The 26,424-nt window shown below is 36.9% G+C and overlaps 1 protein-coding gene and 1 pseudogene across 2 annotated transcripts in view; one reads left to right on the top strand and one right to left on the bottom strand.

The window, feature by feature from the left end:
- PDE11A (phosphodiesterase 11A) overlaps positions 1–26,424 on the bottom strand; it is a 379,748-nt gene that overhangs the window by 234,203 nt on the left and 119,121 nt on the right. For both annotated transcript variants that reach the window (XM_047873318.1, XM_047873319.1), the window contains exon 3: positions 380–469. In XM_047873318.1, coding sequence (XP_047729274.1) covers positions 380–469 — 90 coding nt within the window. The remainder of the gene's footprint in view (positions 1–379; positions 470–26,424) is intronic.
- LOC125172725 (tigger transposable element-derived protein 1-like) lies at positions 11,222–15,543 on the top strand (annotated as a pseudogene).

Below are 26,424 nucleotides of genomic sequence, written 5' to 3'. Positions count from 1 at the left end.
AGAGAATTCCGAGCAGGCCCCATGCTGTCAGCAGAGCCTGATGCAGGGTTCGATCTCAGGAACTGTAAGATCATGACCTGAGCTGAGATCAAGAGTTGGACACTTAACCAACTGAGCCACTCGGGCTCCCTGAAATTAATTTCATTTTTAAAAGAAGCTGGTACTATTTCCCCAAACAACAACAGAAAATATGTATCCACTTCCATTTGGACTTATTGCTTATAGGTATCTTCAACCATAAATTTGAAGGATTAAACAAATTAAAAGGATTCCTGGACTATTCAAAGATCATCTGCTGTTTTTAAAAGACACGATGACTCACAGACACTTGAAAGTCAGAGAGCTTTGAGGGTTGTCAACAGTGTTTCTTTCCACTCACCCTGCTTCTTTCATACTCTTTCCTTGAGGCAGCAAATAGCTGAGCATTAGATATGGCAATTCCACAAAATGGAAGATACATCTGCATAACCTGGGGGCAAAGAGAGTGTTAAAAACATTAAAACATCACTGCACCAAATTCCACATTCCCTGCATTGGCCTGATCATAATACTTTGTTTTCAATCACAGAAATTGAGTATGGAATTGTTGATACTAGTATTTTAACTTTGGAAAGGATATTTTTCAGAGTTAACTATAACATGGTCTCAGTGAAGCTTTAACCATGGACAGTCACATCTATGAGCATATAAAGTGAAGCAACAGGCTATGATGACTATGATACAGGAACTGTATCTACATCATCTGTGCGTTCCTTCTCTAATCAATGAAAAAGGAATAAATGAATAAATTTATATATCTAGAATCTAAGGCAAGTGCCCACATTCACATTTGGAGGCAAGCAGGCTGTGAGTCAATTTCTTTGCACATAAGTTATCTGTAGTGGGGATCTTAGCTTGACCCTGGCAATGTCAGCTACAGATTGAAGTATGCAAAGGCCCAGTAGGAATTTAGCAACCTGAGGGCCTAGTAGCCTGAAGCAAAAGAGCTCAAAATGTGCCCACCGTTCTGTTGACATAACTGGATTGAATGCAAATTTGTGGGATGTCCTACTGAAGCCTGTTTGAGGAAAGGCTGGGGATTCTTTAAGAGAACACTTCTCCGATGGGAAGAAACAGCTAGGTGTGGTGGGCTCGATCCCAACAAAGACTTTCTCATCATTTCAGTATCACTGATTTTCAGTACTGCCTGGCACTCTCACTCAAATTCATTCCAGAATCTCTGATTCCAAAGGGAGAGAAAATACCCCAAGTAAAAACCAAAAGAACTATTTCCCTAAACTCTTTACAACATAGCACATTGGGACAAGTAATATTGCTTTGGGACTCCTCTAAAGCAGATAGAAAAGTGCATGTTTCTTCCTCCCTCTGTCTCCTTGTTTGTCTGTCTCTCTTTCTCTCTCTCTTTCTCTCTCTCTCTCAATCTCTCTCTCTCTCTCACACACACACACACACACACACACACACACACACACACACACACTAAAAGGTCCTCTGAAGGGGTACTCTAGAGCAGTGACAAAACAGAGCAGCTCCCAATTCCTAGAAGAGTTTACCACAGGCGAGGGATAAGAATGGCAGGAACAGTGTGAGACACCCCGGGGACACCCAGAAAAGAATTAGCCAGAGTGGGAGGTGTTTTTGCAGCAGGTTTGAGAAAGACAAAAGATGAAGAACAATCCACATTCCTTATCATTGCTTTCCTATTAGATCTTGCTTTGGCTACCTAGGCATATTCAGCTGTGACCTCAGGTCCCAGAAAGTATTTCACAAGGCCGTAGAAGCCAATGCTGTGACACCACTCTTATAGAAAACAGAGAAATGATGGAATTGGTATTAAGCAGAAGTACAAAATCAGTGAGCTGGCTGATTTTTACAGATCTTTCCTAGATAAATTCCTTCAATGAATTTGATTCCAACTTCTATTTAATGAGGACCTTCTATTTTTTTTTTTTTTTAAATTTTTTTTTTTTCAACGTTTATTTATTTTTGGGACAGAGAGAGACAGAGCATGAGCGGGGGAGGGGCAGAGAGAGAGGGAGACACAGAATCGGAAACAGGCTCCAGGCTCTGAGCCATCAGCCCAGAGCCTGACGCGGGGCTCGAACTCACGGACCGCGAGATCGTGACCTGGCTGAAGTCGGACGCTTAACCGACTGCGCCACCCAGGCGCCCCAGGACCTTCTATTTATTTAATGAGGTGCCAGACACTCTCACTTCATTTCTTTATTAGAATGGCACATCAACTTGTCATGGAAAAATTTTAAGTACATTTTAGAGATCAGGAAATTCAGTAACTTGCTCAAACTCACACAGGAACTCAGGTCATCTTATGCTACAACTCATGATCATGTCTTACAACATGGTGCCTCCTAGAACTGGATGCTATTTCTGTCGCCCCCTCATTCCTCTTCCTTACTACTCCCCCTCATGCCTTAGGAAGTTTGTTGGTAAGCCAGGATAAAGCTGTTGACATAAAGCTGCCAGATATTCTGCCAGAATTTCCCTGCCTTTAGCCAGAATGGGACCACTTTCAACATCACCTACACACACAGCACTTTTCTTGTAGTTTCCTGTTGTTGTTGTTGTTGTTGTTGTTGTTGTTGTTGTTGTTGTTGTTTTGACTCTGCTCTGGAGACAGTGACTATGATGGAGGTGGAGGGAAGGAGGGGATACAGGTTATTTTATTTTTCTCCTTTTCTTTCTTTCTCTTTCTCTCTTTCTTTTTTCTTTTTCTTTCTTTCTTTCTTTTTTTCTTCCTTCCTCCCCCCCTCCCTTCCTTCCTCCCTCTCTTTCTTTCCTTTTCTTTTTTTCTTTCTTCCTTCCTTCCTTCCTTCCTTCTCTCTCTTTCTCTTTCCTTCTTGACTTCCTGACTTCCTTTCTCCTTTCCTCTCTTTCTTCCTGTATTTATTTGCCTTCAGGGGCCAGGTTTAAGGTGGTTCAGAGGTGAAGCAAGTATGTAGAAGAGAATGACCAAATAAATATGTGAAATGTTTTCTAATATATCATAGGCTTGCTTCAATTCCTTTGTAATGCCAATATTTATTGAGCTCCAAGCACTGGGTCTCATTAAAAATTATGTGACTATTAAATTAGATGACCATTGTCCTTTATATGGCTGTTCTGTGTGAAAGCCAACAAGTCACTTAACCTTTCTGAACCTATTTCCTTATCTGTAAAATGCCTGGTTTCGCTGGGTAATCTTCCTAATCCTTTTTAATTCTAATACTTGGTGATAAGTAGAAACATCTATGAGCTGTAATATTCTACTTGCTGGAGAAAACAAAGAATTCAATAAACATGCTCACATTTACTCAAGAAATAATCATTTATAGTAGTAATCGATATTGACAAAGTCCTTGGATATGACATTAAGCATTTTATACATACTATATCATCTGATCCTTGTAACTACATATGCTATACCATTCATTCTATTTTTCAGATAAGAAAACTGGGCTTTACAAACTTATCCAAACTTTTTGGGAGATATCTCTCCATGGATCTCTCACATTTCTGCACAATGTAAAAACAAAGGCACTGCTCTATATTTCAAAGGTGTTTGTATAATGAATGGCCTTGGAAAAAAGTGTCTTCTTCCAGAGCAAAGAGCAGACTTGTTTAATATAAAGTATAATTAAGATAATATTCTCTGGAGTAGAGGTCAGGCAAGCTTACTGTCCATTATGAAAGATCTGTGTTCTCTATATTTGACGTTCCTCTGCTATAATCCATGTCCTGTGTTATCAAAATGATGCTGTTACTGAACACTTTATCCCAAGCCAGAAATAGCTGTTCACATATCAGTAAGACTATTTTATTTTTCATTTGTCCTGTTGGTATATTGATATGAACTCTACAATATAGTTACTTAGTAGTTGTAATTGTAAAGTAAGAGCCCAGGAGAAATTACTAAGATCCATGCTAAATTTATTTATTCCCTTTTTATTGAGCCAGTTGCTATCGATTTTATTTTCTCATTCCATTGATTCCCCTCCCCCACTACATTACATTTCTTTTATTTTAGTGATTAAAACTAGAAAGTCTATGTGCATACTTAATAAAATCTAATTTTAATATCTTTAGCCTCCTTCCAAATAAGATAAGAAGGTTGAATACTTTAACTTTCCTGTTATACATGTTACTTTTTTGCTTTTTTTACTTATACCTTATTTTGTTACTGCAAATTGGACATTATTATTATTACCTAATGCTTTTTTAGATTTACCCACATGGTTCCCAATTTTTTCCTCTTTGTTCCTTCTAGCCTCTTCTTGTTTCCTTCTGAAATAATTTTCTCTTTTCGAATCCTTTAGAACATCCTTTAGTATTCGTGGTAAATGTGTTTTGTTTGTATAGAAAGGTCTTTATTTATGATCAATCTTAACAGGTAATTTAGTTTGGTATACAATTCTAGATTGACCACTGTCTCTCATATTATTCCCCCATCATGTGCAGCTGATGCTGCTAAAATGTCCACTGTCAATCTAATTCATTGTACATTATCCATCTTTGTCCCTGGCTTCTCTTAGAAACTCTTTATGTCTTTGGTGGCCAGTCTGTACTTTTCCAGCCTCAGTCACAGGCTTAACTAAATCATATAGAACTCTAAATATATTGAGCAAATATTACTGAGGATGGAGACAATATTACACCTTTTTGACACATTGCAAACCGAGAGGGGAATCTTTATTTACAAAGGGAATGCTCTACCTACCCTGTGTCATTTATCAGTACAACAATTCAGCACTCTGAGGCCAGAATCAGTTCCACTATGGATACCTACATGACAATATAATCATAGAGTTTCTAAACAAATGTGCAGAAGAATCAGATAAACACATTTTGAAAGGAGGGAGTAAGAAGAAGCAGAAGCAGTATGGATATAGGAGATGATGAAAAATCTTAATCTTTTTTCCAGTCCCAGTGCAACAGATGTCTTTTTTTTCAAAAAAGAAAGAGGGATACTATTCTATTCTGCTCTTTTTTAGGTCCCCCTCCTCCAAGAAAAAATACGAATTTGGCCTTCACTGTCTAGTTTCTGAATGCCAAAAGGTCTAAAAAGCCTTAATGACTAAGAAGCTAATGAGTCTGCACACCCTTGTGCAGTACTTTTCAGCTTGAAAGCACTTTATGAACATTGGCTAATTAATCTTTACAACATCCCACTCAGAAAGAGAGTTAAACTGAAAATCATTAAATAGCGTGGAAAAGTCCCTCTAGCCCTGGAAACTCATGAAAAGTATCACTAATAAGCATAAAATGTGAGCACTGGGACCTTCCATCAATGTCCTACAGAAAGACAGTAGATACTGAGCCTTTCAAAACTTACAGATCACAGAGAAAGGCTGTTAAAGCCTCCAGGGCTGCTCCCGTCCAATAATACATCATTAAAGGACACTGGAGGTCTACACTGGAGATTCTGTGAGGGGCCTGGGGCCACCCCCTTTATGGACTCCACTCCTGAAGGCAAATAGCTTGAAGAGTCACATCACTATCAGCTAAGGTCACGAGTGAGACAAGGTCTTCCCACCATCATGTAGCATCTCCTTTCTCTGTGCAGACCCTGTAAGTTGCACTAGCAGGTCCCTTCCGCCCCCTCTGGCAGTGACTATAAGGCAAAACTTCACTGAGCTGGGTGGGGCCACCTGATTGGAAACGGGGAGTGTTGTAACTCAAACACGAAATAAGCTCTTCAAGTAATTTGGAAAATAAGGTATCAAAATATGGATGTGGTCACATTATTCTCACATTATGAAATACTTTCCATATATTTTAGGAAGATAATATTTAAAAGAGTAAAAAAATGAGTTTGAAGTTTTCTAGAGTCTCCAGAGGAAATTCCTGCTTCCAGAGGTATAGTTTGGTTCACTGCAATTTTGTTTCTAAGCAAATTCAATAAAAGCAATAGGTCAGGTGTTTATTTCAAGAATAAGAATCCTGCATGAATCTTGTCACCTCACATCAAAGTATACACACTTGGCTGAAGCATGCCTTTCTCTTATCATGCTGTGCCCTCTTTGAAGAAAACAGCCTCCCCAAAATAAATAGAGACATACATAAAGTACCAACTTTTAAAAAAATGTTTTAATGTTTATTTATTTTTGAGACAGAGTCGAGTGGGGAAGGGGCAGAGAGAGAGGCAGACACAGAATCCAAAGCAGGCTCCAGACTCCGAGCTGTCAGCACAGAGCTTGATGTGGGACTTGAACTCATGAACAGCGAGATTCTGACCTGAGCCAAAGTTGGACACTTTACCGACTGAACCACCCAGGCACCCCAAGTACCAACTTGGTTTAAAAGAACATTGGCATGGAATAGACAATCCAACACATACTTTTGGAAACTGTTCGCTTTAAGTATAAACACTCTAGGGACACCTGGGTGGCTCAGTCAGTTAGGCATCCAACTGGCTCAGGTCATGATCTCACCATTCCAGAGTTTGAGCCCCATATCGGGATCTGTGCTGACAGCTCAGAGCCTACAGCCTCTTTCAGATTCTGTGTCTCCCTCTCTCTCTCTGCCCTCCCCCACACTCATGCTCTGTTTCTTTCTCAAAAATAAATAAAAATAAACAATAAAAACAATTAAAAAAAAGAACACTAAAGAGAATGTGGGGTGCATTTTATTCACAAAAGATGAGGAAGAACAAGGCAGCAAATAAAGGAAAAGGAGAAACTTACTCTTCTGCTTTCCGTTCTTAGGAGAGGGGGACATAGGTGTTTCCGCTTCTGCCCTGGTGGGTATCAAAGTGGGGGACCCCAGGGGAACTGGAATGAGTACCCTCCAGCTATCTCACCTCTCTTTCTGAGGCTAGTATTGGCTAAAATATCCCTAAGAGGCCAAGTTCATCCAAGGGTAGACAGGCTGAGGCCAATTCCTGGTAGGCAGCCTTGAACCATGAGTGCCCACTTTCCTTGACTTTTTGCAGGTGCTGGTCTGCTGAGCAACTGAATCTTGCAGGTACTAATTGTATCACCTGATAACCTTATTCCTATTTGCTCCCACCTGAGAGACTTTAGGAAAACAACCCACTCATATCCAAAGGCACTTCTAAATTCCCACCCTCTTATGCACAGACACTCCATTGAAAGAACATATTGCAGGAGCCATGTCCATTCCAAGATCATTTATATTGTGCTTTTCAGATCATAAGATTTCAACAGAAAAAAGAAAAAAAAAAGCACTCATATTTCTACCACTCAGGGGTAACCACTATTAACATTTTGGAAACTAACATTCAAATTTTCATCTCTCTCTCTCTTCATATAAATTCAACTAGGCTAATCCTATATGTAATATTTTATCTGCTTTTTCCCCTTTTGTAACCAGCTATCACTTATTATGACCAATGTCTGTGGATGCAAAATATCCCACTGTATAGTGCAGAAAAAGAAATTTTATAGAGAAAGAAAGTAGATTACTGGTGCCTGGACTAGTGGTGGTAATGAGATTAACTGTAAATGGGATAAGGGATCTCACTGGGGGTATGTGCTAAAACTGATTTATGCTGATGGTTGCACTACTCATGAAGTTACTAAAAATCACTGAATCGCTCTTTGAAATGGGTGCATTTTATGACATGTAAAATATACCTCCATATAGCTGTTAAAAATTATCATTCAAAAATCCCACTCATTGTGTGAATTAATATTTTTTAGTCAATCATCTGCTGGGCATTTAGGTCATTTCTAACTTTAATAATCTTAGAGTTAAACATTCTAGAAATTAAATGTTTGCACATCCCATAATTATTTTCTCAGGATAAAGCCCTAACATTTGAACTAATTTATTTAATTTAACACACACTTACATAGCACTTTCTCTGCACCAGGAAATATTCTCAGTGCTTTACTAATATTAATTCATTAATATGTATGTACATTTTTAAATAACTCCTAACATTACACAAATTTTTAGGTTTTGTTTAAAAAATCAAACAGTATAGGGGCTCCTGGGTGGCTCAGTTGGTTGAGCATCCGACTCTTGATTTCAGCTTGGGTCATGATTTTACGGTTTGTCGTACTGAGCCCTGCATCCAGCTCTGCACTGACAGCTCAGAGCCTGCTTGGGATTCTCTCTCTTGCTCTCTCTCTGTCTCTCAAAAATAAATAAATAAACTTAAAAAAAATCAAACAGTATAAAAGTGTATACAATAAAATAACTACAGATGCCTCTTCATTTCCTATTCTGCCCTACTCCTCCCCCAAGGAACAACCCTAAGAGGCATTCACAGTGCATTCTTCTAGACCTTTTTTAATTAACTGCCAACTTAACAATATTTAGTTCTGGGGGTGTTTGTAAACATAAGTGGGATCACACTATAAGTTATGTTTTATACCTTCTGTTTCACCTGGCAATATCTCTTGGAAAACTTTATGTGTCAGTTCAAAGAAATCTACTTAATTCCTTTTCATCTCTGTGGAATATTCTATGAGGAGACATTCATGTTGTTTCCAATTTTTCTCTATTACAAATAACACTGCCATGAACTTTCTTGTAAACACATCTTTGTGCACTTGGACAATACTTCTGTTGGACAGATTCCTAGAAGTGAAATTTTGGTTGAAGAAAATTTGCATTAAAAAAACATCTTAGCAGCAACTGCCAACTCCTCCTCCAAAAATTCTCTACCAATTAATACTCCCACTAACAGTCATCAGAGAATTCATTTACCTCTACTCATACAACATTGGATATTATTATTCTTTTTAAATCTTGTCTGACAGATTAAATCAGCATTTACTTTTGCATTAACTTACATTTGTTTGATTATTAGTGATACTGACAATAATTTCATAATATAATATTTGTTGGTTATAATTTCCATAATTTCTTAGCTATCTGTTTTTAATATAGCCTCTTTGTGTCTTTCACTTATCTTTTACTGGACATTCTACTTCTTACGGCTTAGTATGCACTCTTTTTATTCTAAAAATAATAATCATCTTCCATTTTTGCAAATCATGAATCTTACTCGATAATTAACAATTGGCATCTCTGTGATACAGTCCAACAGCCCTACAAGCTATGATTGCTTCATCAAAGATAAGTAGATATTACGGCTCAGTAAACTTGGCCTACTCCCTCTCACTGTATAAAGAAATTTTACAACAATATCTATCTATATAACTCTGTCAAGGTTATTTCTATAAGCAGGTTGACCTACGTATTTCATCCTGGCTATTTGCTCCATCCATTTTTGTAACTTAGAGTTTGTGTAAGAAGTCAATTTGAGCTACAGTTTGATCCAGGCATTCTTGAGTTTTAGCTTTTAAGGTCGTTATGATTTCCCCAATTACCAAGCACAGGTATAATTGCAGAAAGCTGTACTGCCTAGTAATTTAGTGTTGGTATCAACACCTTGATGCTGGAAAAATCCTATTATATCATAATAAATGTATGAACAGAAAAATTCTCTAAGGCTATTTTCTGATGAGAAATACATTAGTCTTTCTTTGAATTTGAAACATATTCACACTATGTCCTCCTATCAGTAGCAGGATCCTTCTTTCACCATCTTATTTATCTAGCTCTTTCTTTTGTATAACTCCTGGTTCTTAAAGTAGTAGACATTTCATATAAATGGACTCATATAATATGTGGCCTTTTGTGTCTGTCTGCTTTCACTTATAATATTTTTTTCAAGGTTTTTCAGTCTTTTTTTTTAATTAATAGGCTTTATTTTTTAGAGCAGTTTTAGGTCACAGAAAAATTGAGTGGAAGGTACAGAGACTTCCCATAGACTTCCTTTCCTCCCCCCAAAACACACAGTTTTCCCTAGTATTAACATCTTACATTAGTATGGTACATTTGTTATAATTAATGAGCCAATATTGATATATTATCATTAACTACAGTCCATAGTCTCATTAAGTCCAAACCCACATTAGGGTTTACTCTCTGTGTTGCATAGTCCAAGGGTTTTGACAAATATATGATGACATGTATCTACCATTACAGTATCACACAGAATCATTTCAGTGACCTAAAAATTCTCTGTGTTCTGCCTATTCGTCCCTCTCTCTATCTCCCCAAACCTTTTGTAGCCAGTGATCTTTTTATTGATTCCATAGTTTTATCTTTTCAGGAATGTCATATAGTCAGAATCATACGGTATGTAGTCTTCAGATTGGCTTCTGTCACATAGCAATATCCACTTAAGGTGACTTCATGTCTTTTCATGACTTGACAGCTTTTCATTTATTTTTATTACTGAAAATATTTCATTATATGGATGTACCACAGTTTGTTTATCCATTCACCTATTGAAGGACATCTGGGTTGCTTCCATGTTTTGGCAATGATGAATAAAGCTGCTGTAAACAGTCACATGCAGGTTTTTACATAAGTTAACAATTCATCTGGCTTAATACCCAGGAGTATGATTGCTGGATTGTATGAAATGAGTATTTTAGTTTTATAAGAAACTGCCAAACTGTCTTCCAAAGTGGCTGTACAATTTTGCATTTGCACCAGCAACGAATGGAAGTTCCTGGCGCTCCACATCCTTGTCAGTGTTTGCTGTTGTCAGTGTCTTGAATTTTAAACATTCTAATAGGTGTTTCATGATATCTCATCATTGTTTAAATTTGAAGTTGCCTGATGACATGGGATGTTGAGCATCTTTTAATATATTTATTTGCCATTGGTGAGCTATCTGTTCAGATCTTTTGCCATTTTTAAATCAAGTAGCTTGTGGCTTATTGTGTTTTAGGAGTTCTTTACATATTTTGGATACCAGTCCTTTATCAGATATATATGTTTTGCAGAGATTTTCTCCAGTACGTGGATTGTCTGTTCATTACATGTTATTTTTGTGTAAAGCTTAACTAGACTTTTTACTTGTTTCTGTTCTGATTTCAGAGAACTTTAAGATAAATCAAAGATTTTAATACATTTCCTCATCTATTTTCAATCTTAGCTCAATATCAGTGTACCTAGGACAGTATCCTTTTGTCCAGGCTCAAGGAAAAAAAGCATGTTTTTTCTGTGGAGGTAAGCCCTGTACTAGGGTTTTTCATTTGTGTCATTTCTGTGGGATCGTGGGGCTCTTCCTGTCCACCATCATTGTTTCTATCTCCTGTGTCTGGATCTTCTCTTCTCCACCAGAGGAGAATGTTTTCCCTTTCATTTGGTATTGCTGTTTCCATCTTCACCTGCATCTGCTTACCTTCAGGTCTTCACCCCCTGTCATTTGGATTACAACTTGCAATCTACAAGAATGGCTCACCGGAAGCTTGTCTATGACTTCCCGATCAACAAATCACAAAATCCACCAACTAATCTAAGTCCTTGTCCTTTTTAAAGCCTTTAACACTTAATCACCAGCTGGATATTAAATATTTGGCTAACATACACTATACATTCCTATCTCTCCTTCTGTATTTCTGACACCCCTATTCAAGTTAATATTCCCAGATTCAGTCTTTGGCCTTCTAGCCTTCTCTTTCCACATTCTCCATCTAAGGATGTATTTATTCTCATAATACAAGAACCCTACAAAATAAAGCAGGTTGGCCATCTAAGAATTAACCTTTGAGCAAGAGTCACCTAGAAAAGAGAGCAAATTTCATAGGGCCAGATATTTAAGGAGCCAAGAAACTTCCTTCTTCTGCTTACTCACTCCTCCTGCCTCACTCTTGAATGTTGGTCCATCTTTAATTCCCTTTGGCTCTGAATTCACACTCCTATGTCCCTAACCACACTTCTTCTCAGCCACCCTCTGCTATTTTTCACATCTAGGTTTTAGAGTTTCTCATCCTAATCCATCAAGTTGAGCTCTGGAAACATTTGCTTCCTCTATCTTACAGTCCAAGTTTCGCACTTCCAGTACTAAATTGAACTTGAACTCTGAATTCAACTACTAACTAGACAGTTACCAAAGTCTCTTCCTTTTATCTGTGTCTTCAATAGTAACTTCTGGGACGCTTCTCAGAGATGGCTCTCTGGTGCTGAGTTTTCTCTGTGCTCTAGCTCCACATTGGAGCTGCCTAGAGGACACTTCAACTCGGAGGTCTATATACTACCTCAAACTCAGCATTCCAGAACCAAGTTTATCATTTCAATCCCCTTCTCCTCCTGAAGAAAGAGAGCTTCTACTAACTAATTTGGATGTAAATTTTAAAAAATAAAAAAAAAAATAATAATAAATCTCCAATCCACCAAGGGGGAAAAAAAAGAGAGAGAGAGAGCTTCTAAAATGCTCTATATGTGCCAAATGGATAATTTATGTTCTATTCACCCAGTTCCAAACTCTTAAAGCCATCTTTGATTGCTGTCCGTATACTCGCTAAGCACATCAAAGCAATTCAGTAGCTTTGAGGTCTCCATCCCCATACCGCTGAGTTTCTGTGGCCTAGCATATTCATTCCTCACTATCTCTAGATTATTATAACAATAGTCAAGACATTCTCATCCTCACAATGTCTCAAGAACTCATTAATTTTTGCTTTCCCATCCAGTATAAATTTAAACATACTGACTATCCCAATGTGCCCTGTTGTCACAGTTAAAGAATGTAAGAAATATTATAAATGCCTTACACATATTGAAAACTGTTTTTGCAAACTACTATTATCTGAGTATTTTTACACCACATACAGTATTTTTTAAAAATCTCATTAGAGGCTCATCAGAAAGTATCTCCAATATTTAAGACTATGGCTTGGTATTTTATAGATGCTTGTGGAAGATACGTAATAATCCTAGGAAAAATAGTGAGGAAATATAAAATTGCTATTCAGAGGAATACACGAGACCCAGAGGGGATTCTTCTACTTATATATCTTTTTTTCATTTTACAAAAATAATTTATCATCAAAATGCAACACCAATGACATGGATAATAAACCATACTATTTTTTAATTTCCAGCAATATTCTCCAGTGGAGAAGAAACAGAGAAGGCTATGAAAAATATGCTTAGAGCATTAATATTTAATTAATGTAATAGGACGCTAAAATGAATATTATAAATGTAAAAACCTTGATCAAATCCATAAGTTTTGTCTATGCAAGTAAAACACTGAATTGGTACCTACTAAATTTAAGACATTCTTAACAGACAACCTGGAAGGCTGAGCTTAAAGTTTTGCGTAAAAACAAATAGAATTTTGTGAAGGGCTAATCATTCACAGGCACACCTCACTGTATTGTGCCTCACTTTGTTGTATTTTGCAGATATTGTGCTTTTTAAAACTCAGGATTTGTGGCAACTCTGCATCCAGCAAGTCTCTCAGTACTATTTTTCCAGCGGCATTTGCTCACTTCACGTCTCTGTGTCACATTTTGGTCATTCTCTCAATATTTCAATTTTTTTCATTCTTATTATATTTGTTATGTGATCTGTGATCAGTGATCTTTGATGTTATTATTATAATTGTTTTGGGGTGCCGCAAACCATGCCCAAATAAGACAACAAACTTGATCAGTAAATGTGTGTTCTGACTGGTCTACCAATGAGCCAGTCCTCCCCAGACTCTCTCCTCTCCTTGGGCCTCCCTGTTCCCTGGGACACAACACTGTTGATATTGGGCCAATAAATGACCCTACAGTGGCCTCTAAGTGTTCAAGTGAAAGGAGGAGTTGCACGTCTCTCACTTTAAATCAAAAGCTAGAAACGGCTAAGCTCAGTAAGGGAAGGCATGTTGAAAGCTGAGATAGGCCAAAAGCTATGCTTTCTGCACCAAACATTTAGCCAAGTTGTAAATGCAAAGGAAAGGTTCTTGAAGGAAATTAAAAGTGCTACTCCAGTGAACATACAAATGATAAGAAAGCAAAACAGCCTTATTGCTGATATGGAGAACGATTTAGTGGTCTGGCTCAAGTTCTTTTTTTTTTTTTTTTAATTTTTTTTTTTTTCAACGTTTATTTATTTTTGGGACAGAGAGAGACAGAGCATGAATGGGGGAGGGGCCGAGAGAGAGGGAGACACAGAATCGGAAACAGGCTCCAGGCTCTGAGCCATCAGCCCAGAGCCTGACGCGGGGCTCGAACTCGCGGACCGCGAGATCGTGACCTGGCTGAAGTCGGACGCTTAACCGACTGCGCCACCCAGGCGCCCCCTGGCTCAAGTTCTAACCAGCTGCAAGTCTCCCTTAAGCCCAAGCCTAATCCAGAGCAGGCCCTAGCTCTCTCTGATACCATTAAGGCTGAGAGAGGTAAGGAAGCTGCAGAAGAAAAGTTGGAAGCTAGCAGAGGTTGGTTCATGAGGCTTAAGGAAAAATCTGTCTCCACAACATAAAAGGGCAAGGTGAAGCAGTTAAGTCCTGATGTAGAAACTGCAGCAAGTTCTCCAGAACGTCTAGCTAAGATCGTTAACGAAGGTGGCTACACTAAACAACAGATTTTCAATGTAGATTAAACAGCCTTCTATTGGAAGAAGATGCCATCTAGAACTTTTATACCTAGAGAGGAGAAGTCAATGCCTGGCTACAAAGCTTCAAGGTACAGGCTGACTCTCTTGCTAGAGGCTAATGCAGTTGGTGACTTTAAGTTGAAGCCAGTGCTTGCTCACTGACCATTCCAAATATCCTAGGGCCATTAAAAGTATGTTAAATCTATCGTTTGTGCCCTATCAGTGGGACAACAAAGCTTGGATGACAGCACATCTGTTTATAACATGGTTTACTGAATATTTTAAGCCCACTATTGAGGCCTGCTGCTCAGAGAAAAAGATTCTTTTCGAAATATTACTGTTCATTGACAGTGTACCCAATCATGCAAAAGCTCTGATAGAGGTGTACAATGAGAGTAATGTTGTTTTCATGCCTGCTAACACAACATCCATTCTGCAGCCCATGGACCAAGGAGTCATTTCAACTTTCAAATCTTATCACTTAAGAAATATATATTATAAGTCTAGAAGCTATCATAGATAGTGATTCCTTTGATGGATCTAGGGAAAGTAAACTGAAAACTTTCTGGAAAGGATTCACCATTTTAGATTCTGTTAAGAACATCTGTGTTCATGGGAATAGGTAAAAATATCAACATTAGCAGGAGTTTGAAAGAAGTTGATTCCAACTCTCGTGGGTGACTTTGAGGAGTTCAAGACGTCAGTTGAGGAAGTAGCTTCAGATGTGGTGGAAATAGCTAAGGAACTAGAATTAGAAGGTGCGGGTGCTCAAGACGTGACTGAATTGCTGCAATCTCAGCATAAAACTTGAATGGATGAGGAGTTGCTTCTTATGAATGAGTAGAGAACGTGGTTTCTTGAGATGGAATCTACTGGTGAAGATGCTGTGAAGATTGTTGAAACGACAACAATTTAGATAGAATGTTACATAAACTTAGTTGATAAAGCAGCAGCAGGGTTTGAGAGCACTGATTCAAATTTTGAAAGAAGCTCTACCATGGGTAAAATGCTATCAAACAGCATCACATGCTACAGAGAGTTTGTGAAAGGAAGAGTCAACTGATGTATCAAACTTCATTGTTGTCTTATTTTTAAAAATCGCCACAACCACCCCAACCTTCAGCAACCAGCACCCAGATTAGTCAGCAGCCATCAACGTGGCGGCAAGACCCTCCACCAGAAAAAAAGATTAGGACTTGCTGAAAGCTCACATGATAGTTAGCATTTTTTTTAAACAATAAAGTATTTGTTAGTTAAGGTATGTACATTATTTTTTAAGACATAATGCTATTGCATATTTAACAGTCTACGGTATAGTATAAACATAACTTTTATATGCACCGAGAAACCAAAAAATTCATTTCGCTTGCTTTATGGCAGTATTTGCTTTATTGCGATGGTTTGGAACCAAACCCACAATATCTCCGAGGTTTACTTGTATTACCAGCGTCGGGTAGAAATCCAAAGAGGTGAGGGGAAAGTTTCCTATGCGGTTCATTGGTGATTCAACAAGTTTCCTCCTTATGTATCTTAGAACAGTCTAACTAACAAGCTAGGAAGCTATCTTCAAAGCCAAAATGCTTTATTGCCCGCATCCACACTTTTCATTCTCCAGCCAGATTCAGTCTGTCAGCAGTATAGTCTCATCAATTGCTTTAGGTGTTGTTTCTTTTCATAGTTCAAATATTTATTTTAAGGGCTAAATTACATATATAGTAAGAAAAAAGAATAAAAATACAGGCTCAAAGAAAGCAGAAGGAGGTATTAATAAAAATAAAAGTTGAAAATAATAAATGAGAAAACAACCAGTAAAAATGATAAATTACTCCAGAAAGAGTTCTTGTAGGGAAAATCAATAAGACAAATAAATCACTGGCTAGTTTAATCAGAGGGGAAAAAAACCCACAAATGAACTAAAACAGAAGTGATCAAGAAAATATAATCACAGCCACAGAAAAAAAAAATTTAAAGAATTATAACAGACTTTTTTGCACAACCCTAAGCTTATATTTTTGAAAATCTGATGGAAATTTGTGCATTTTAAGGAAAATATAAATTAATGAAGTTGAATCAATAAGAAAGAAAATTTAAGTAAACCTATCACCACAGAAATAAATAATGAGAGTTGTAATAGAATCATTCTCAGAAAAGGTGCCAGGTCTAAATGATTTCAGAGGCAAATTCTTTCAAAGCTTCAAAATCAAGGTAATTTCTATGTTATTCAAACTATACTCAAATCCAGAGAAAGATGGAAAACCTTCAAATATTTTTTGAAGGCACAATAATACTCACAGCACAGCCTAATAAAATAGTATAAAAATTAAGTCTAGAAAATAAGTCCCTTATGAAAACAGATGAGAAAGATCCTAAACAAAAACATTAGAAAATCAAATACATATATTTATACATGGTAAATTGAGTTTATCCAAATAATAAAAAAATGGACATGACCAAGAACTTCTGTTCATTGAACTGGTGATTTAATATTGCAGAATCAATTATTCCAAACATTCATATTAACTTGTAAAGGAAAATATATGATCACAATATTCTAAAAAGTCATTTGATAAATCCACTACCTATTGGCTTAGAATTTTTTAATAAGCTAGGAGGATATTAAAAAGTATTTTAAAAATGGAGGAACATGTCATATTTCTAAATGAAAGGACCCAACATTAAAAAGAGATCAATTATCTTTCTAAATGACTCTATAAATTTTATTCTAGTGAAAAAAGAAATGATACATTTGGAATTTGAAAAAAAAAAAAGGTAATTCTAAAATTCAAATGAAATGTACAATACTAACCAGCATTGAAAGGAATATAGAAATAAGGAGTAAGTAAAGCTATGATGACCAAAATAGAGTAGTACTGGGGACATAATAATCACACAACATAATGGAAAAGAGGTCCAGAACCAGTATGTGTAACAAATTAGCATTGACAAAGGTGATTTCAAATCAGTGGGAAAATATGGTTTACAACAAATCACACTGGGATAAATATTTCACCATTTGGAAAAAAGAAAACAACTAAAACTTAGAAAATCTTTTTTTTAAAAAAATCCCAGAGAGATTAAAGATAGGCTAAAAAATAAAATTGCAAATTTTCCACCAAATGTGGAAAGCATATGAGAGACCCTGGATTCGTAGGCAGATGAAAACATTTGTATCTCAAGATATAAATTGATACGAGGAGACAAATTGAACTGGGAAAAACGATTTGCAATGTTTATGATAATTGTGAATATTCTAAATAGGAAAAGAATTCTCTCAAAAGAATCAGAAAAGAAAACATCATAAAAAGGATTTTAAAAACCCCAGAAACAGGGGTGCCTGGGTAGCTCAGTCAGTTAAGTGTCCAACTTTGGCTCAGGTCATGATCTCACAGTTCATGAGTTCAAGCCCTGTGTCTGGCTCTGTGCTGACAGCTCAGAGCCTGGAGCCTGCTTCAGATTCTGTGTCTTCCTCTCTCTCTGCCCTTCCCCCACTCATGTTCTCTCTTCTCTCTCTCTCTCTCTCTCAAAAATAAATAAACATCAAAAAAATTTTTTTTAACCAGAAACAACTAAAAAATATATGATAAATGTTTAGTATACCAACTACTAAATGAATATAAATTAAGATAACAATAATCATGTTTTTCCTAGTATAGCAACAAATTTGATACAATAATATTACAATTAAAGTTAATATCGAGGGCTAATAATAATGTGGGAAACAGGCATATCCTGAAGGAGATGAACTAGTGTAACATTTCTGAAGAACAGTTTTGCAAAATATAGCAAATGCTTTTAAAAAGAACAGGCCCTTTGTGCTTACATTTCCATTCTTAGAAATTTATCCTAAAAGAATAATCTGACAGGTTTACGCAAATGTGCTCATGTCTTAATCAGGAGAAAATTCACATTTTGTAAGACCTGAAACTTGCACATTTGGGAAGGGAGTTCTTTAATAAAAAAATGCAAAATTATGAAAACAAAATTAGTTATAAAATGAATATTTATTTAGAATGAGAAAAGCATAATATATTACACATTTTTTAAAGTTGACAAATATCCCCCCAAAATAGCATAATGTTTATATTCATTTTTCTAAATTTTTGACAGCATGCTTTTTGATTGCTTCTTCATGTGATTACAATTTTTAATATTATTTTTCTATAGGCATACAGAAAAAACAGTTGTCTGCCCTAGCATGATCAATCAAAATTTGTTTTATATCATTGATGGTTAAAATGCCTAATATAACTAACTCCACCGAGAGACATATTTCCTATTTGCAGTGCTAGTACAGGTTTGTGTCATACAAATGCATGAATTCTGGTCAATTCAATTTTGCATAATTCCCACCTAACAGTAATAAAAAAGAAAAAAAAGAAAGCCTGGTGTGTTTATCACTGTAGATGCTGCATTACTGAATATGCTCCTGACAGGAGAGAACTTCTGCTTTCACTAGGCATCTATGAAAACCAAACTTTATGTATCTGATGATTAAAATTTTCCATAGGCTAGCATCTGGCTCCATACATTTCACACTTTACTTCTCCTCCACTGGGCATACTTCTAAGGCCACATACTATAGAAATAATTCATATTATAGTGTATCCTCTGGCCTTGAACCTTTGTGTCAAGATGCTGAGTAAGCTGGGATAGTGGGTGAAAGAGTATTTAGGGAAGCCATTCTTATAACATAAGCCTAGCAACAACTTAACTCTTCACAAAAGGGATTGAAAACCATATAAATGTATCTTACTAAAATCAAACTAAATGCATCCTCAACTTGACTTCTTCTCTGGGTCCCAAAAATGTGGCCCCTCTAGCAACACTTGACAAATGGGTAAGTGTGGGAGATGCAGGAGAGAAGCATCAAAGGAAAAGACTTCAAAAGGGAAGGGCTGGAGAAGGTGCAAGGCCTTAGGACATGTTTACATAGATGAAGGCAGCTGTGGCTCGTAGCTGTGGCTGGTAAGGAACGGAAGCCTAGAGCCATTAACATTGTCCAAGGCCGGATCCTCCTTCATATGTGACCTTTCCTAGTGTTATAGAAACCAATTAACTCAAAATTCAACCTTGAAAGGCTAAACCATTAGATTGATTAACACACTTGCTTAGCTGACTTTATGCACATAGTCTTTAGCAATTATCCTAATAAAAAGAAGCTTCATTCTGGGGGGCCTCATTTTGACTGAGTATAAGGACCTTCACTTAACTGTACTTTGTTTGCGGACTCATCTTTTGCAACTCCAGCCATACTCCCTGCTACAAGTGAGTGTGACAGATAGGAAGTTGGAATGGAAAAAGAAAGTTGTCTCAAGTGAGCACTATGAAAATATTTTACATTTGCTACCCTTAGAAGACTTTGTTCCTTCTCATTTGCAATTTTTTTTTTCCATCTGACCCTTACTTGTTATAGTTCCTTAAGACCTGATCCTGGGACTTCCTATCCCACTCACTTCTTTCTAGGAAATCTTATCTGCAACACCAGGTCAAATTACTATCTGCTTACCTATGACCTCCAAACTTGTACTTCTAATCCAGAATTTCCTTTGAGTCCTAGATCCAACTGGTAACTCAACATTTTCACTTAGATTATCTCAAAAACACGTCAAATGCCTTATCCAAGATAGAACTCACAACTGAGCACCCTTGACAACTTATTTCTTTTCGAGAGGAATGTGGTGTCCTAGCAAAGGCACCACCTTACAAACAAGGGTTGAATACAAAAGCCTAGGAGTTTTGAATACAAAAACCCAAAACATCACCAAGTCTTATTGATTTTACCTGTTAGTTCTCTCTCAACATTGTCTGTCTCCCTTCATCATCACATCACTTTCAACTCTGTCACCTGCACCCCAATCCAAGGTACCCTCATAGCACTTCCATGTCTTCCTACTGCCTAGAGGACCTGGCATTCAGACCCCTTCACAATCTGGCCCCAACATATTTTTTCTAGACTTATCTTCCATATTCCTTGTATGCTAGCCACAGTAGATTACTCATTCCTATGCATAATAAAGTTTTATACTTTGTCCCTTTCCATTATTATTCCCTCATTCTAGAATGCTCTTGCCCACTTTGTCCATGTGTTAAACTCTACTTATTTCACATGACCCAGATCAGATACCATCTGGATGAAATCTTCCTGGACCTTTCCTTTTGCTCTACCATTTTCTGCCCCTCTTTCCAAACAATCAGTACTCCATCATGCTTTTATAGATCTTTGTAAATACTGTTAGTACAGCACTTTTATACTGTAGTTCATTTGTACCAATATCTATAATGGATAGATTATGAATTGCTTGAGTGCAGAGAAAATGGCTTACTCATCTTTGTGTCCTTCTGCCACTTGGCATAGGGCCTAGATACAAGGTAGGACCTCAATGTATGTTTCCACAGCATATCTTCAAATCCTTCGGTTACAAATCAACAGGGTCCCAACTGATCTGGCATAAGCAGAAATAAGAAATGTATCTGCTCATGTAATAAAAAGTGCAGGGGTAAAACTAGTTCCAGCAGGTGCTGAAATAACCCTCAAATGAGGTCATAAAATGCTGTCCCTACTCACCTCTTATCTCTGTTCTCCTTCATGTGGGCTTTATTTTTAAGCACCATAGTAACTCTAGACCATTATTCAAGATGAAATTTGAGCAGTATAGTGAGAGCGTCTTTTCCCTGACAGTTTGCCCAAAAATGCTGAGCCTGGCCCTCGTTTACCTAATTGGATTATGTGATCATCACTGAACCAATCCTGGAGGCCAAAGAAAACTAATCATCTCATAGGTGAGATCTGAGCCATATGTCCATCACTGAGCTTGGTGTGGAAACAAAGACTAAGAATAGGGTAGCTCTCTAGGGGAAAATCAAGGCCCTGCTACCAAGACGTTGAGGGCTCAAAGTAAGTGTACACAAGTAGTTTATAAAATTCTTGGGAAAATTATCATTAACCTTTCTTTCAGACAGAATTCTCAGTGCTACATCATTTATTTGAAATTTCATAAAATTTGAAATCTATCCTTAAAAATATTTCTAGGTTCTTAAGAGCATTACGTTGATGTTTTTGAACATCTGGCATAATACCTAGCATAGCATATATGTTATGTGCTAGGACATGTATGTTAAAAAATAAAAGAATGACTTAATAAATACACAGTCTGTAGAAGAATGTATATAATATATAGAAAATGTCATACACAAATGCATACATTAACCAGGACAAGAAAGAGAGATCTACTTTACCCTAAAGTATAATTCATTATTTCACAAGTGACAAATAAAACACCCCCCTTCTTTTTCTTTTCTCTTCCTTTGAAAGAAAAGTTCAGAAAATGGGCCATTGGTTTAAATTCTTGTCTTTGGTCACTGAAATCAACTGTTACAAGATCATATATGAACCCAAATTGTATTTTGGATTTATTATCTATATGTTAAGGCATCCATGACAACAATCAAATCAGAGTCTTGTTCAGGCAGATACTACAGAAATGCTAACTACCAAGTAGAGTACTGCCTGAGCTAAAAGCAATAATGCTATTTGTTTTGGTCTTAAAGCACATAAATATATTTCCTTATAAATATATCTAGCAGACCTACTCTACCAAGTAAGATTGATTTCGTGACTGCTCTAATCCTTACCCATTGACCATGAGAGCTAGACGTGGCTGTCAGCTCAAGGAATTTATAAGATCCAATGTCAAATCCACAGAGAGTGAACCCCTTCATGTCAGTCAATATTTTATTCATTTTTCTATTCCTCTGAAACAGGGCACAAAGTATGACACAAAATTTTCTCAAAAAATAATTCATGAATTGATGTAAGCATACATACACACACAAATATATGTTTCTTTATGGTTTAATGTGTTTTTTCATTTCAATCTACTGTCAAGCTTCCTTTTAGATACATTTCTTTACCAAGAGAGGCTGGAACGCCATTCTTCTCATGATATACAACACGCAGGAAGCTTGGTGGGGCGGGGGGGGAATGTGTTGGAAGGGATGAAGAACCAACTTTTAGATCATACCAGCTTTTCTTGCTTTGAGAAAGAATAGGGGGACAGCAAAAATTCTTTTTTTCCCCAAATTTTTAAGTTTTTAGTTAACATACAGTATAATATTGGTTTCAGTATAGTATAATATAATATTGGTTAGTGATTCATCACTTACATATAATACCCAGGGCTCATTACAACAAGTGCCCTCCTTAATGCCCATCACCCATTTAGTGCATCCCCCCCCACTTCCCTCCATCAACTCTTCAGTCTGTTCTCTGTATTTAAGAGTCTCTTATGGTTTGCTTCTCTCTCTCTCTCTCTCTCTCTCTCTCTCTCTCTCTTTCCTTTCCCCCTTCCCATATATTCATCTATTTTGTTTCCTAAATTCCACCTATGAGTGAAATGATAGAACAGCAAAAATTCTTTCTAAGTCTCTATCAATTTACAAAGTTAAAGAAGATAATAGAAACCAAAACAAACAAATCATCTCTATCACTGGAAGCACTATTTGTGTGAATCATATGTTATGTAGCACTAATTTCATTTTGCCTACATATCGAACACAGCATTAATAAATAGCTTCAAGCTAACTTCAGAGTATCTTTTTCATTTTCTAAGGGAAAAAAAAGAATGCTTGATTTATCACCTGTACTTCTACTAAATATTTTTTAAAAGTTAAAAGGAACTCAAACATTCTTTTCTTCTTGGTTTCATGACACTTTAGGGAAAAGTTTGTAGCAAAATATTAGCTTCATATTTTCTTGTTAGAAACCCTCTTACGGTCTAAGAAGTAAACTGTATATCTAAGAGAATCAATTTAAGGCTTTGGTAAGAGCAACATTTTGATTCACTGATATATAATTTAATATCTCCTCAGTGTTTGCATTGTAATTTTAATGACTACAACCCCAACAAGCAAGTAGGAAATTAAGGTACTGAGAGTGAACAACTTCAGGCAGTAAAGTGTGGTGCCCACGAAATAGGAGACACACCAAGTTCCAGTTTTTGATGTCTGAGCAGTTTGAAGAAGAGTAGTGGCTCTCAGAAATAATCCAAAAGAGAGCTGACAATTTTGGAGTATTCTATGGCTTCTTATCGATTTTTCTAAGTCCATGATGTAGTGGGGACAACATCTTATTCATTATTTATCAGCTCTCCTTTAGAGTTTGTTCCTCTACTCAGTCTACCCATCCTCACATATGTTTGGACCTTTCTACTCAGAACTCCTGCCCACTATGAGGACATATAGGGCTGGAACCTTTTGGTAGCTTTTTTACTCCAAGTCTCCAAGTCCTAATCAACTTTCACCTGCATCACCAGGAAAATCTCTTCATGGATTCATATCTCTCCACTGACATTTCCCCCCTCTCTGCCAACATTTATTCTCCGGATCTGATTATGTACTCTCCTGCTTCAATGACCTCAGTGGCACCTAATGCCACCAGGTCCAGGTGCTCCTGGCCATTAGCAGTCTGGCCCCAACATTTACATATCCCACTCCAATCTTCTACTGGCCCTCATACAACTGTCCCCGATCCACACCTATGAAATATAAAGCCAGACAATATCTCCCTTCCTGTTAATAATCTTTAAAAAGGCAATGACACGATAGCTAATGGAACTTTTCAGCCCATCCTTTGCATTTGAAACGTTTTTTCTTTCTTGGTTATTTATATTCATATTAGAAAATTTTGCCTTCATGCATAACCTGTCACTTCTGACACTTAAGTCAAATTAGCAAATATTTCTTAAATACCTAATCTTTAGCATTGATTTTTTTTTCTATGAAAATGTGAAGAGGATGAAAATGTGCCTCTTAACCAATGAGATTATGGATGAGAACAAGATCCTCCAGAGTACCACCAGACTGTTGGTTCACACTGTCAAAGGTGAAATTGCTCTACAGGTGGCTAGTAAGTAATAAAAGCATTGAGGGACACCTGGTTGGTTCAGTTAGTAGAGCATTCAACTCTTGATCTTGGGGTTGTAAGTTCAAGCTCCACATTGGGTATAGAGATTACTTAAAAATAAAATCTTTTTTTTTTAAAAATTTTTTTTTTTCAACGTTTATTTATTTTTGGGACAGAGAGAGACAGAGCATGAACGGGGGAGGGGCAGAGAGAGAGGGAGACACAGAATCGGAAACAGGCTCCAGGCTCTGAGCCATCAGCCCAGAGCCTGACGCGGGGCTCGAACTCACGGACCGCGAGATCGTGACCTGGCTGAAGTCGGACGCTCAACCGACTGCGCCACCCAGGCGCCCCAAAAATAAAATCTTTAAAAAAATTGAAAGTTACATGTTTAGACAGAGGAGTTCTAGAAAGACACATTTTCCATATTCTAATAAGTCCTTTGCTGACAATATATCAGATTAATGATAAAAATGGAACAATAAAATAACTATTTCAGTATCTCAATCTTTGCATTAGTCTCTTCACCTTTGAAAGAGAAATACTAATAGAAACTAATTTCTTAAATTAAAGGAATAACTTAAAGCTCTGGAGTTATGATTTAAAATGCTATAATACCAGGTTCATCATATATTATTATGGTGGGTTTTAAAAGAATATAAGAACTCTTACCATATGATCCAGCAATTACACTCCTTGGTATCTGCTCAGATTAAATGAAAACATGTCCACACAAAAAACCTTAACATGGATGTTTATGGCAGTTTTATTTGTAACCGCCAAAACTCGGAAGCAATCAAGATGCACTTCAAAAAGTGAATGGATAAGCAAACTGTGGTACATTCAGACAATGGAATGTTATTTAGTGATAAAAAGAAATGAGCTATCAGGCCATGAAAAGACATGGAGGAACTTTTGATATTGCTAGGTAAAAGTAGCCATTCTGAAAGGCCATTTATTGTACGATTTCAACTACATAGCATTTTAGAAAAGGTGAAATTATGGGGACAGTAAAAAGATCATGGTTGCCAGGGGTTGGGAGAAGAAGGGATGGACAGGTGGAGCACAGGGGATTTTCAGGGCAGCAAAACTATTGTGTATAATACTACAGTGGTGGAAACATGCCATTGTACATTTGTCAAAATCCATAGAATGCATGACACCAAGAGTGAACCCTAAGGTAAACTATAGACTCTACATGAAATGATGTGCCAATTTATGTTTACCAGTTGTAACAAATGTAACATTCCAATGCCAAGTGTTGATAATGGGGATAATGCATGTGTGGGGATAGGGGGATATGGGAACTCCTTGTACTTTTCACTTGGTTTTGCTGTGAACAGAAAACTGCTCTAAAAACTAAAGTTGATTAATTTTTTAAAAGAACATTAAGATAGAGGAGATACCATTTAGTAAATCTCATCTAATGAATACTTACAAAGCTACATGACAATCACTTGACAGAATGTCGAGATTTTATTTTCTGTGATTCTAAGAATAAATTGTAGAAAATTATAATATAAGTTCAATATCTTCTGTTCCTGTATAAGTTCTTATCCTGACTAAAACCAAAGAATTAACTTTGTTCAAATAACAGAATAATCTAGAAATAATTTTGAAGTTATGTTTTCGACTTGTTGTTTCTCAAAATAAAGGCATTTGAGAGCATTGAAAACCTAAGCTGTGTTCCTTTAGGTCAATGTGGAGGGATGAATAGAAAAATTAAAAAAAAGAAAATAGCCTAGAGCAAAAGGAAATCTTTTTTTTCTTCAGGACACTTGCTGGCGTTTTCAAGGAAATCTGACTGCTGAAGATGGGGAAGACTAAGGTGACCCAACTGCTCTTAGTGTCACCAACCTGGGTTCTCATGGCCATCATCTTCTCCATTCTCTCCCCAAGAGCAGTGGCCCCAGCCCACACGTCTCAGCTCCCTATCTTGCTTTCCTGCTCACCCTCCATGAGGACTGCATACTCTCTGCGGTTTGGAGACCATATGTGAAGAGACCATTCTTTAGTTCACTGAGACTCTTGATTTGCTGGACAAGATGTTCAGGAACACTGATTAGAGGTCAGTAAGATCAAAACAAAATGGATATTTAGTAACTACATTAACCTTGAGAACTGAAGACTGCTATACTTTAAATAACCTTATCTTAACGTTGTATTTC

Source organism: Prionailurus viverrinus, chromosome C1 (genome assembly GCF_022837055.1).
Source record: "Prionailurus viverrinus isolate Anna chromosome C1, UM_Priviv_1.0, whole genome shotgun sequence".
NCBI classification, from domain to species: Eukaryota; Metazoa; Chordata; class Mammalia; order Carnivora; family Felidae; genus Prionailurus; species Prionailurus viverrinus.
Note: the sequence above shows the minus strand (reverse complement) of the source record. Positions and strands in the feature narration are given on the sequence as shown.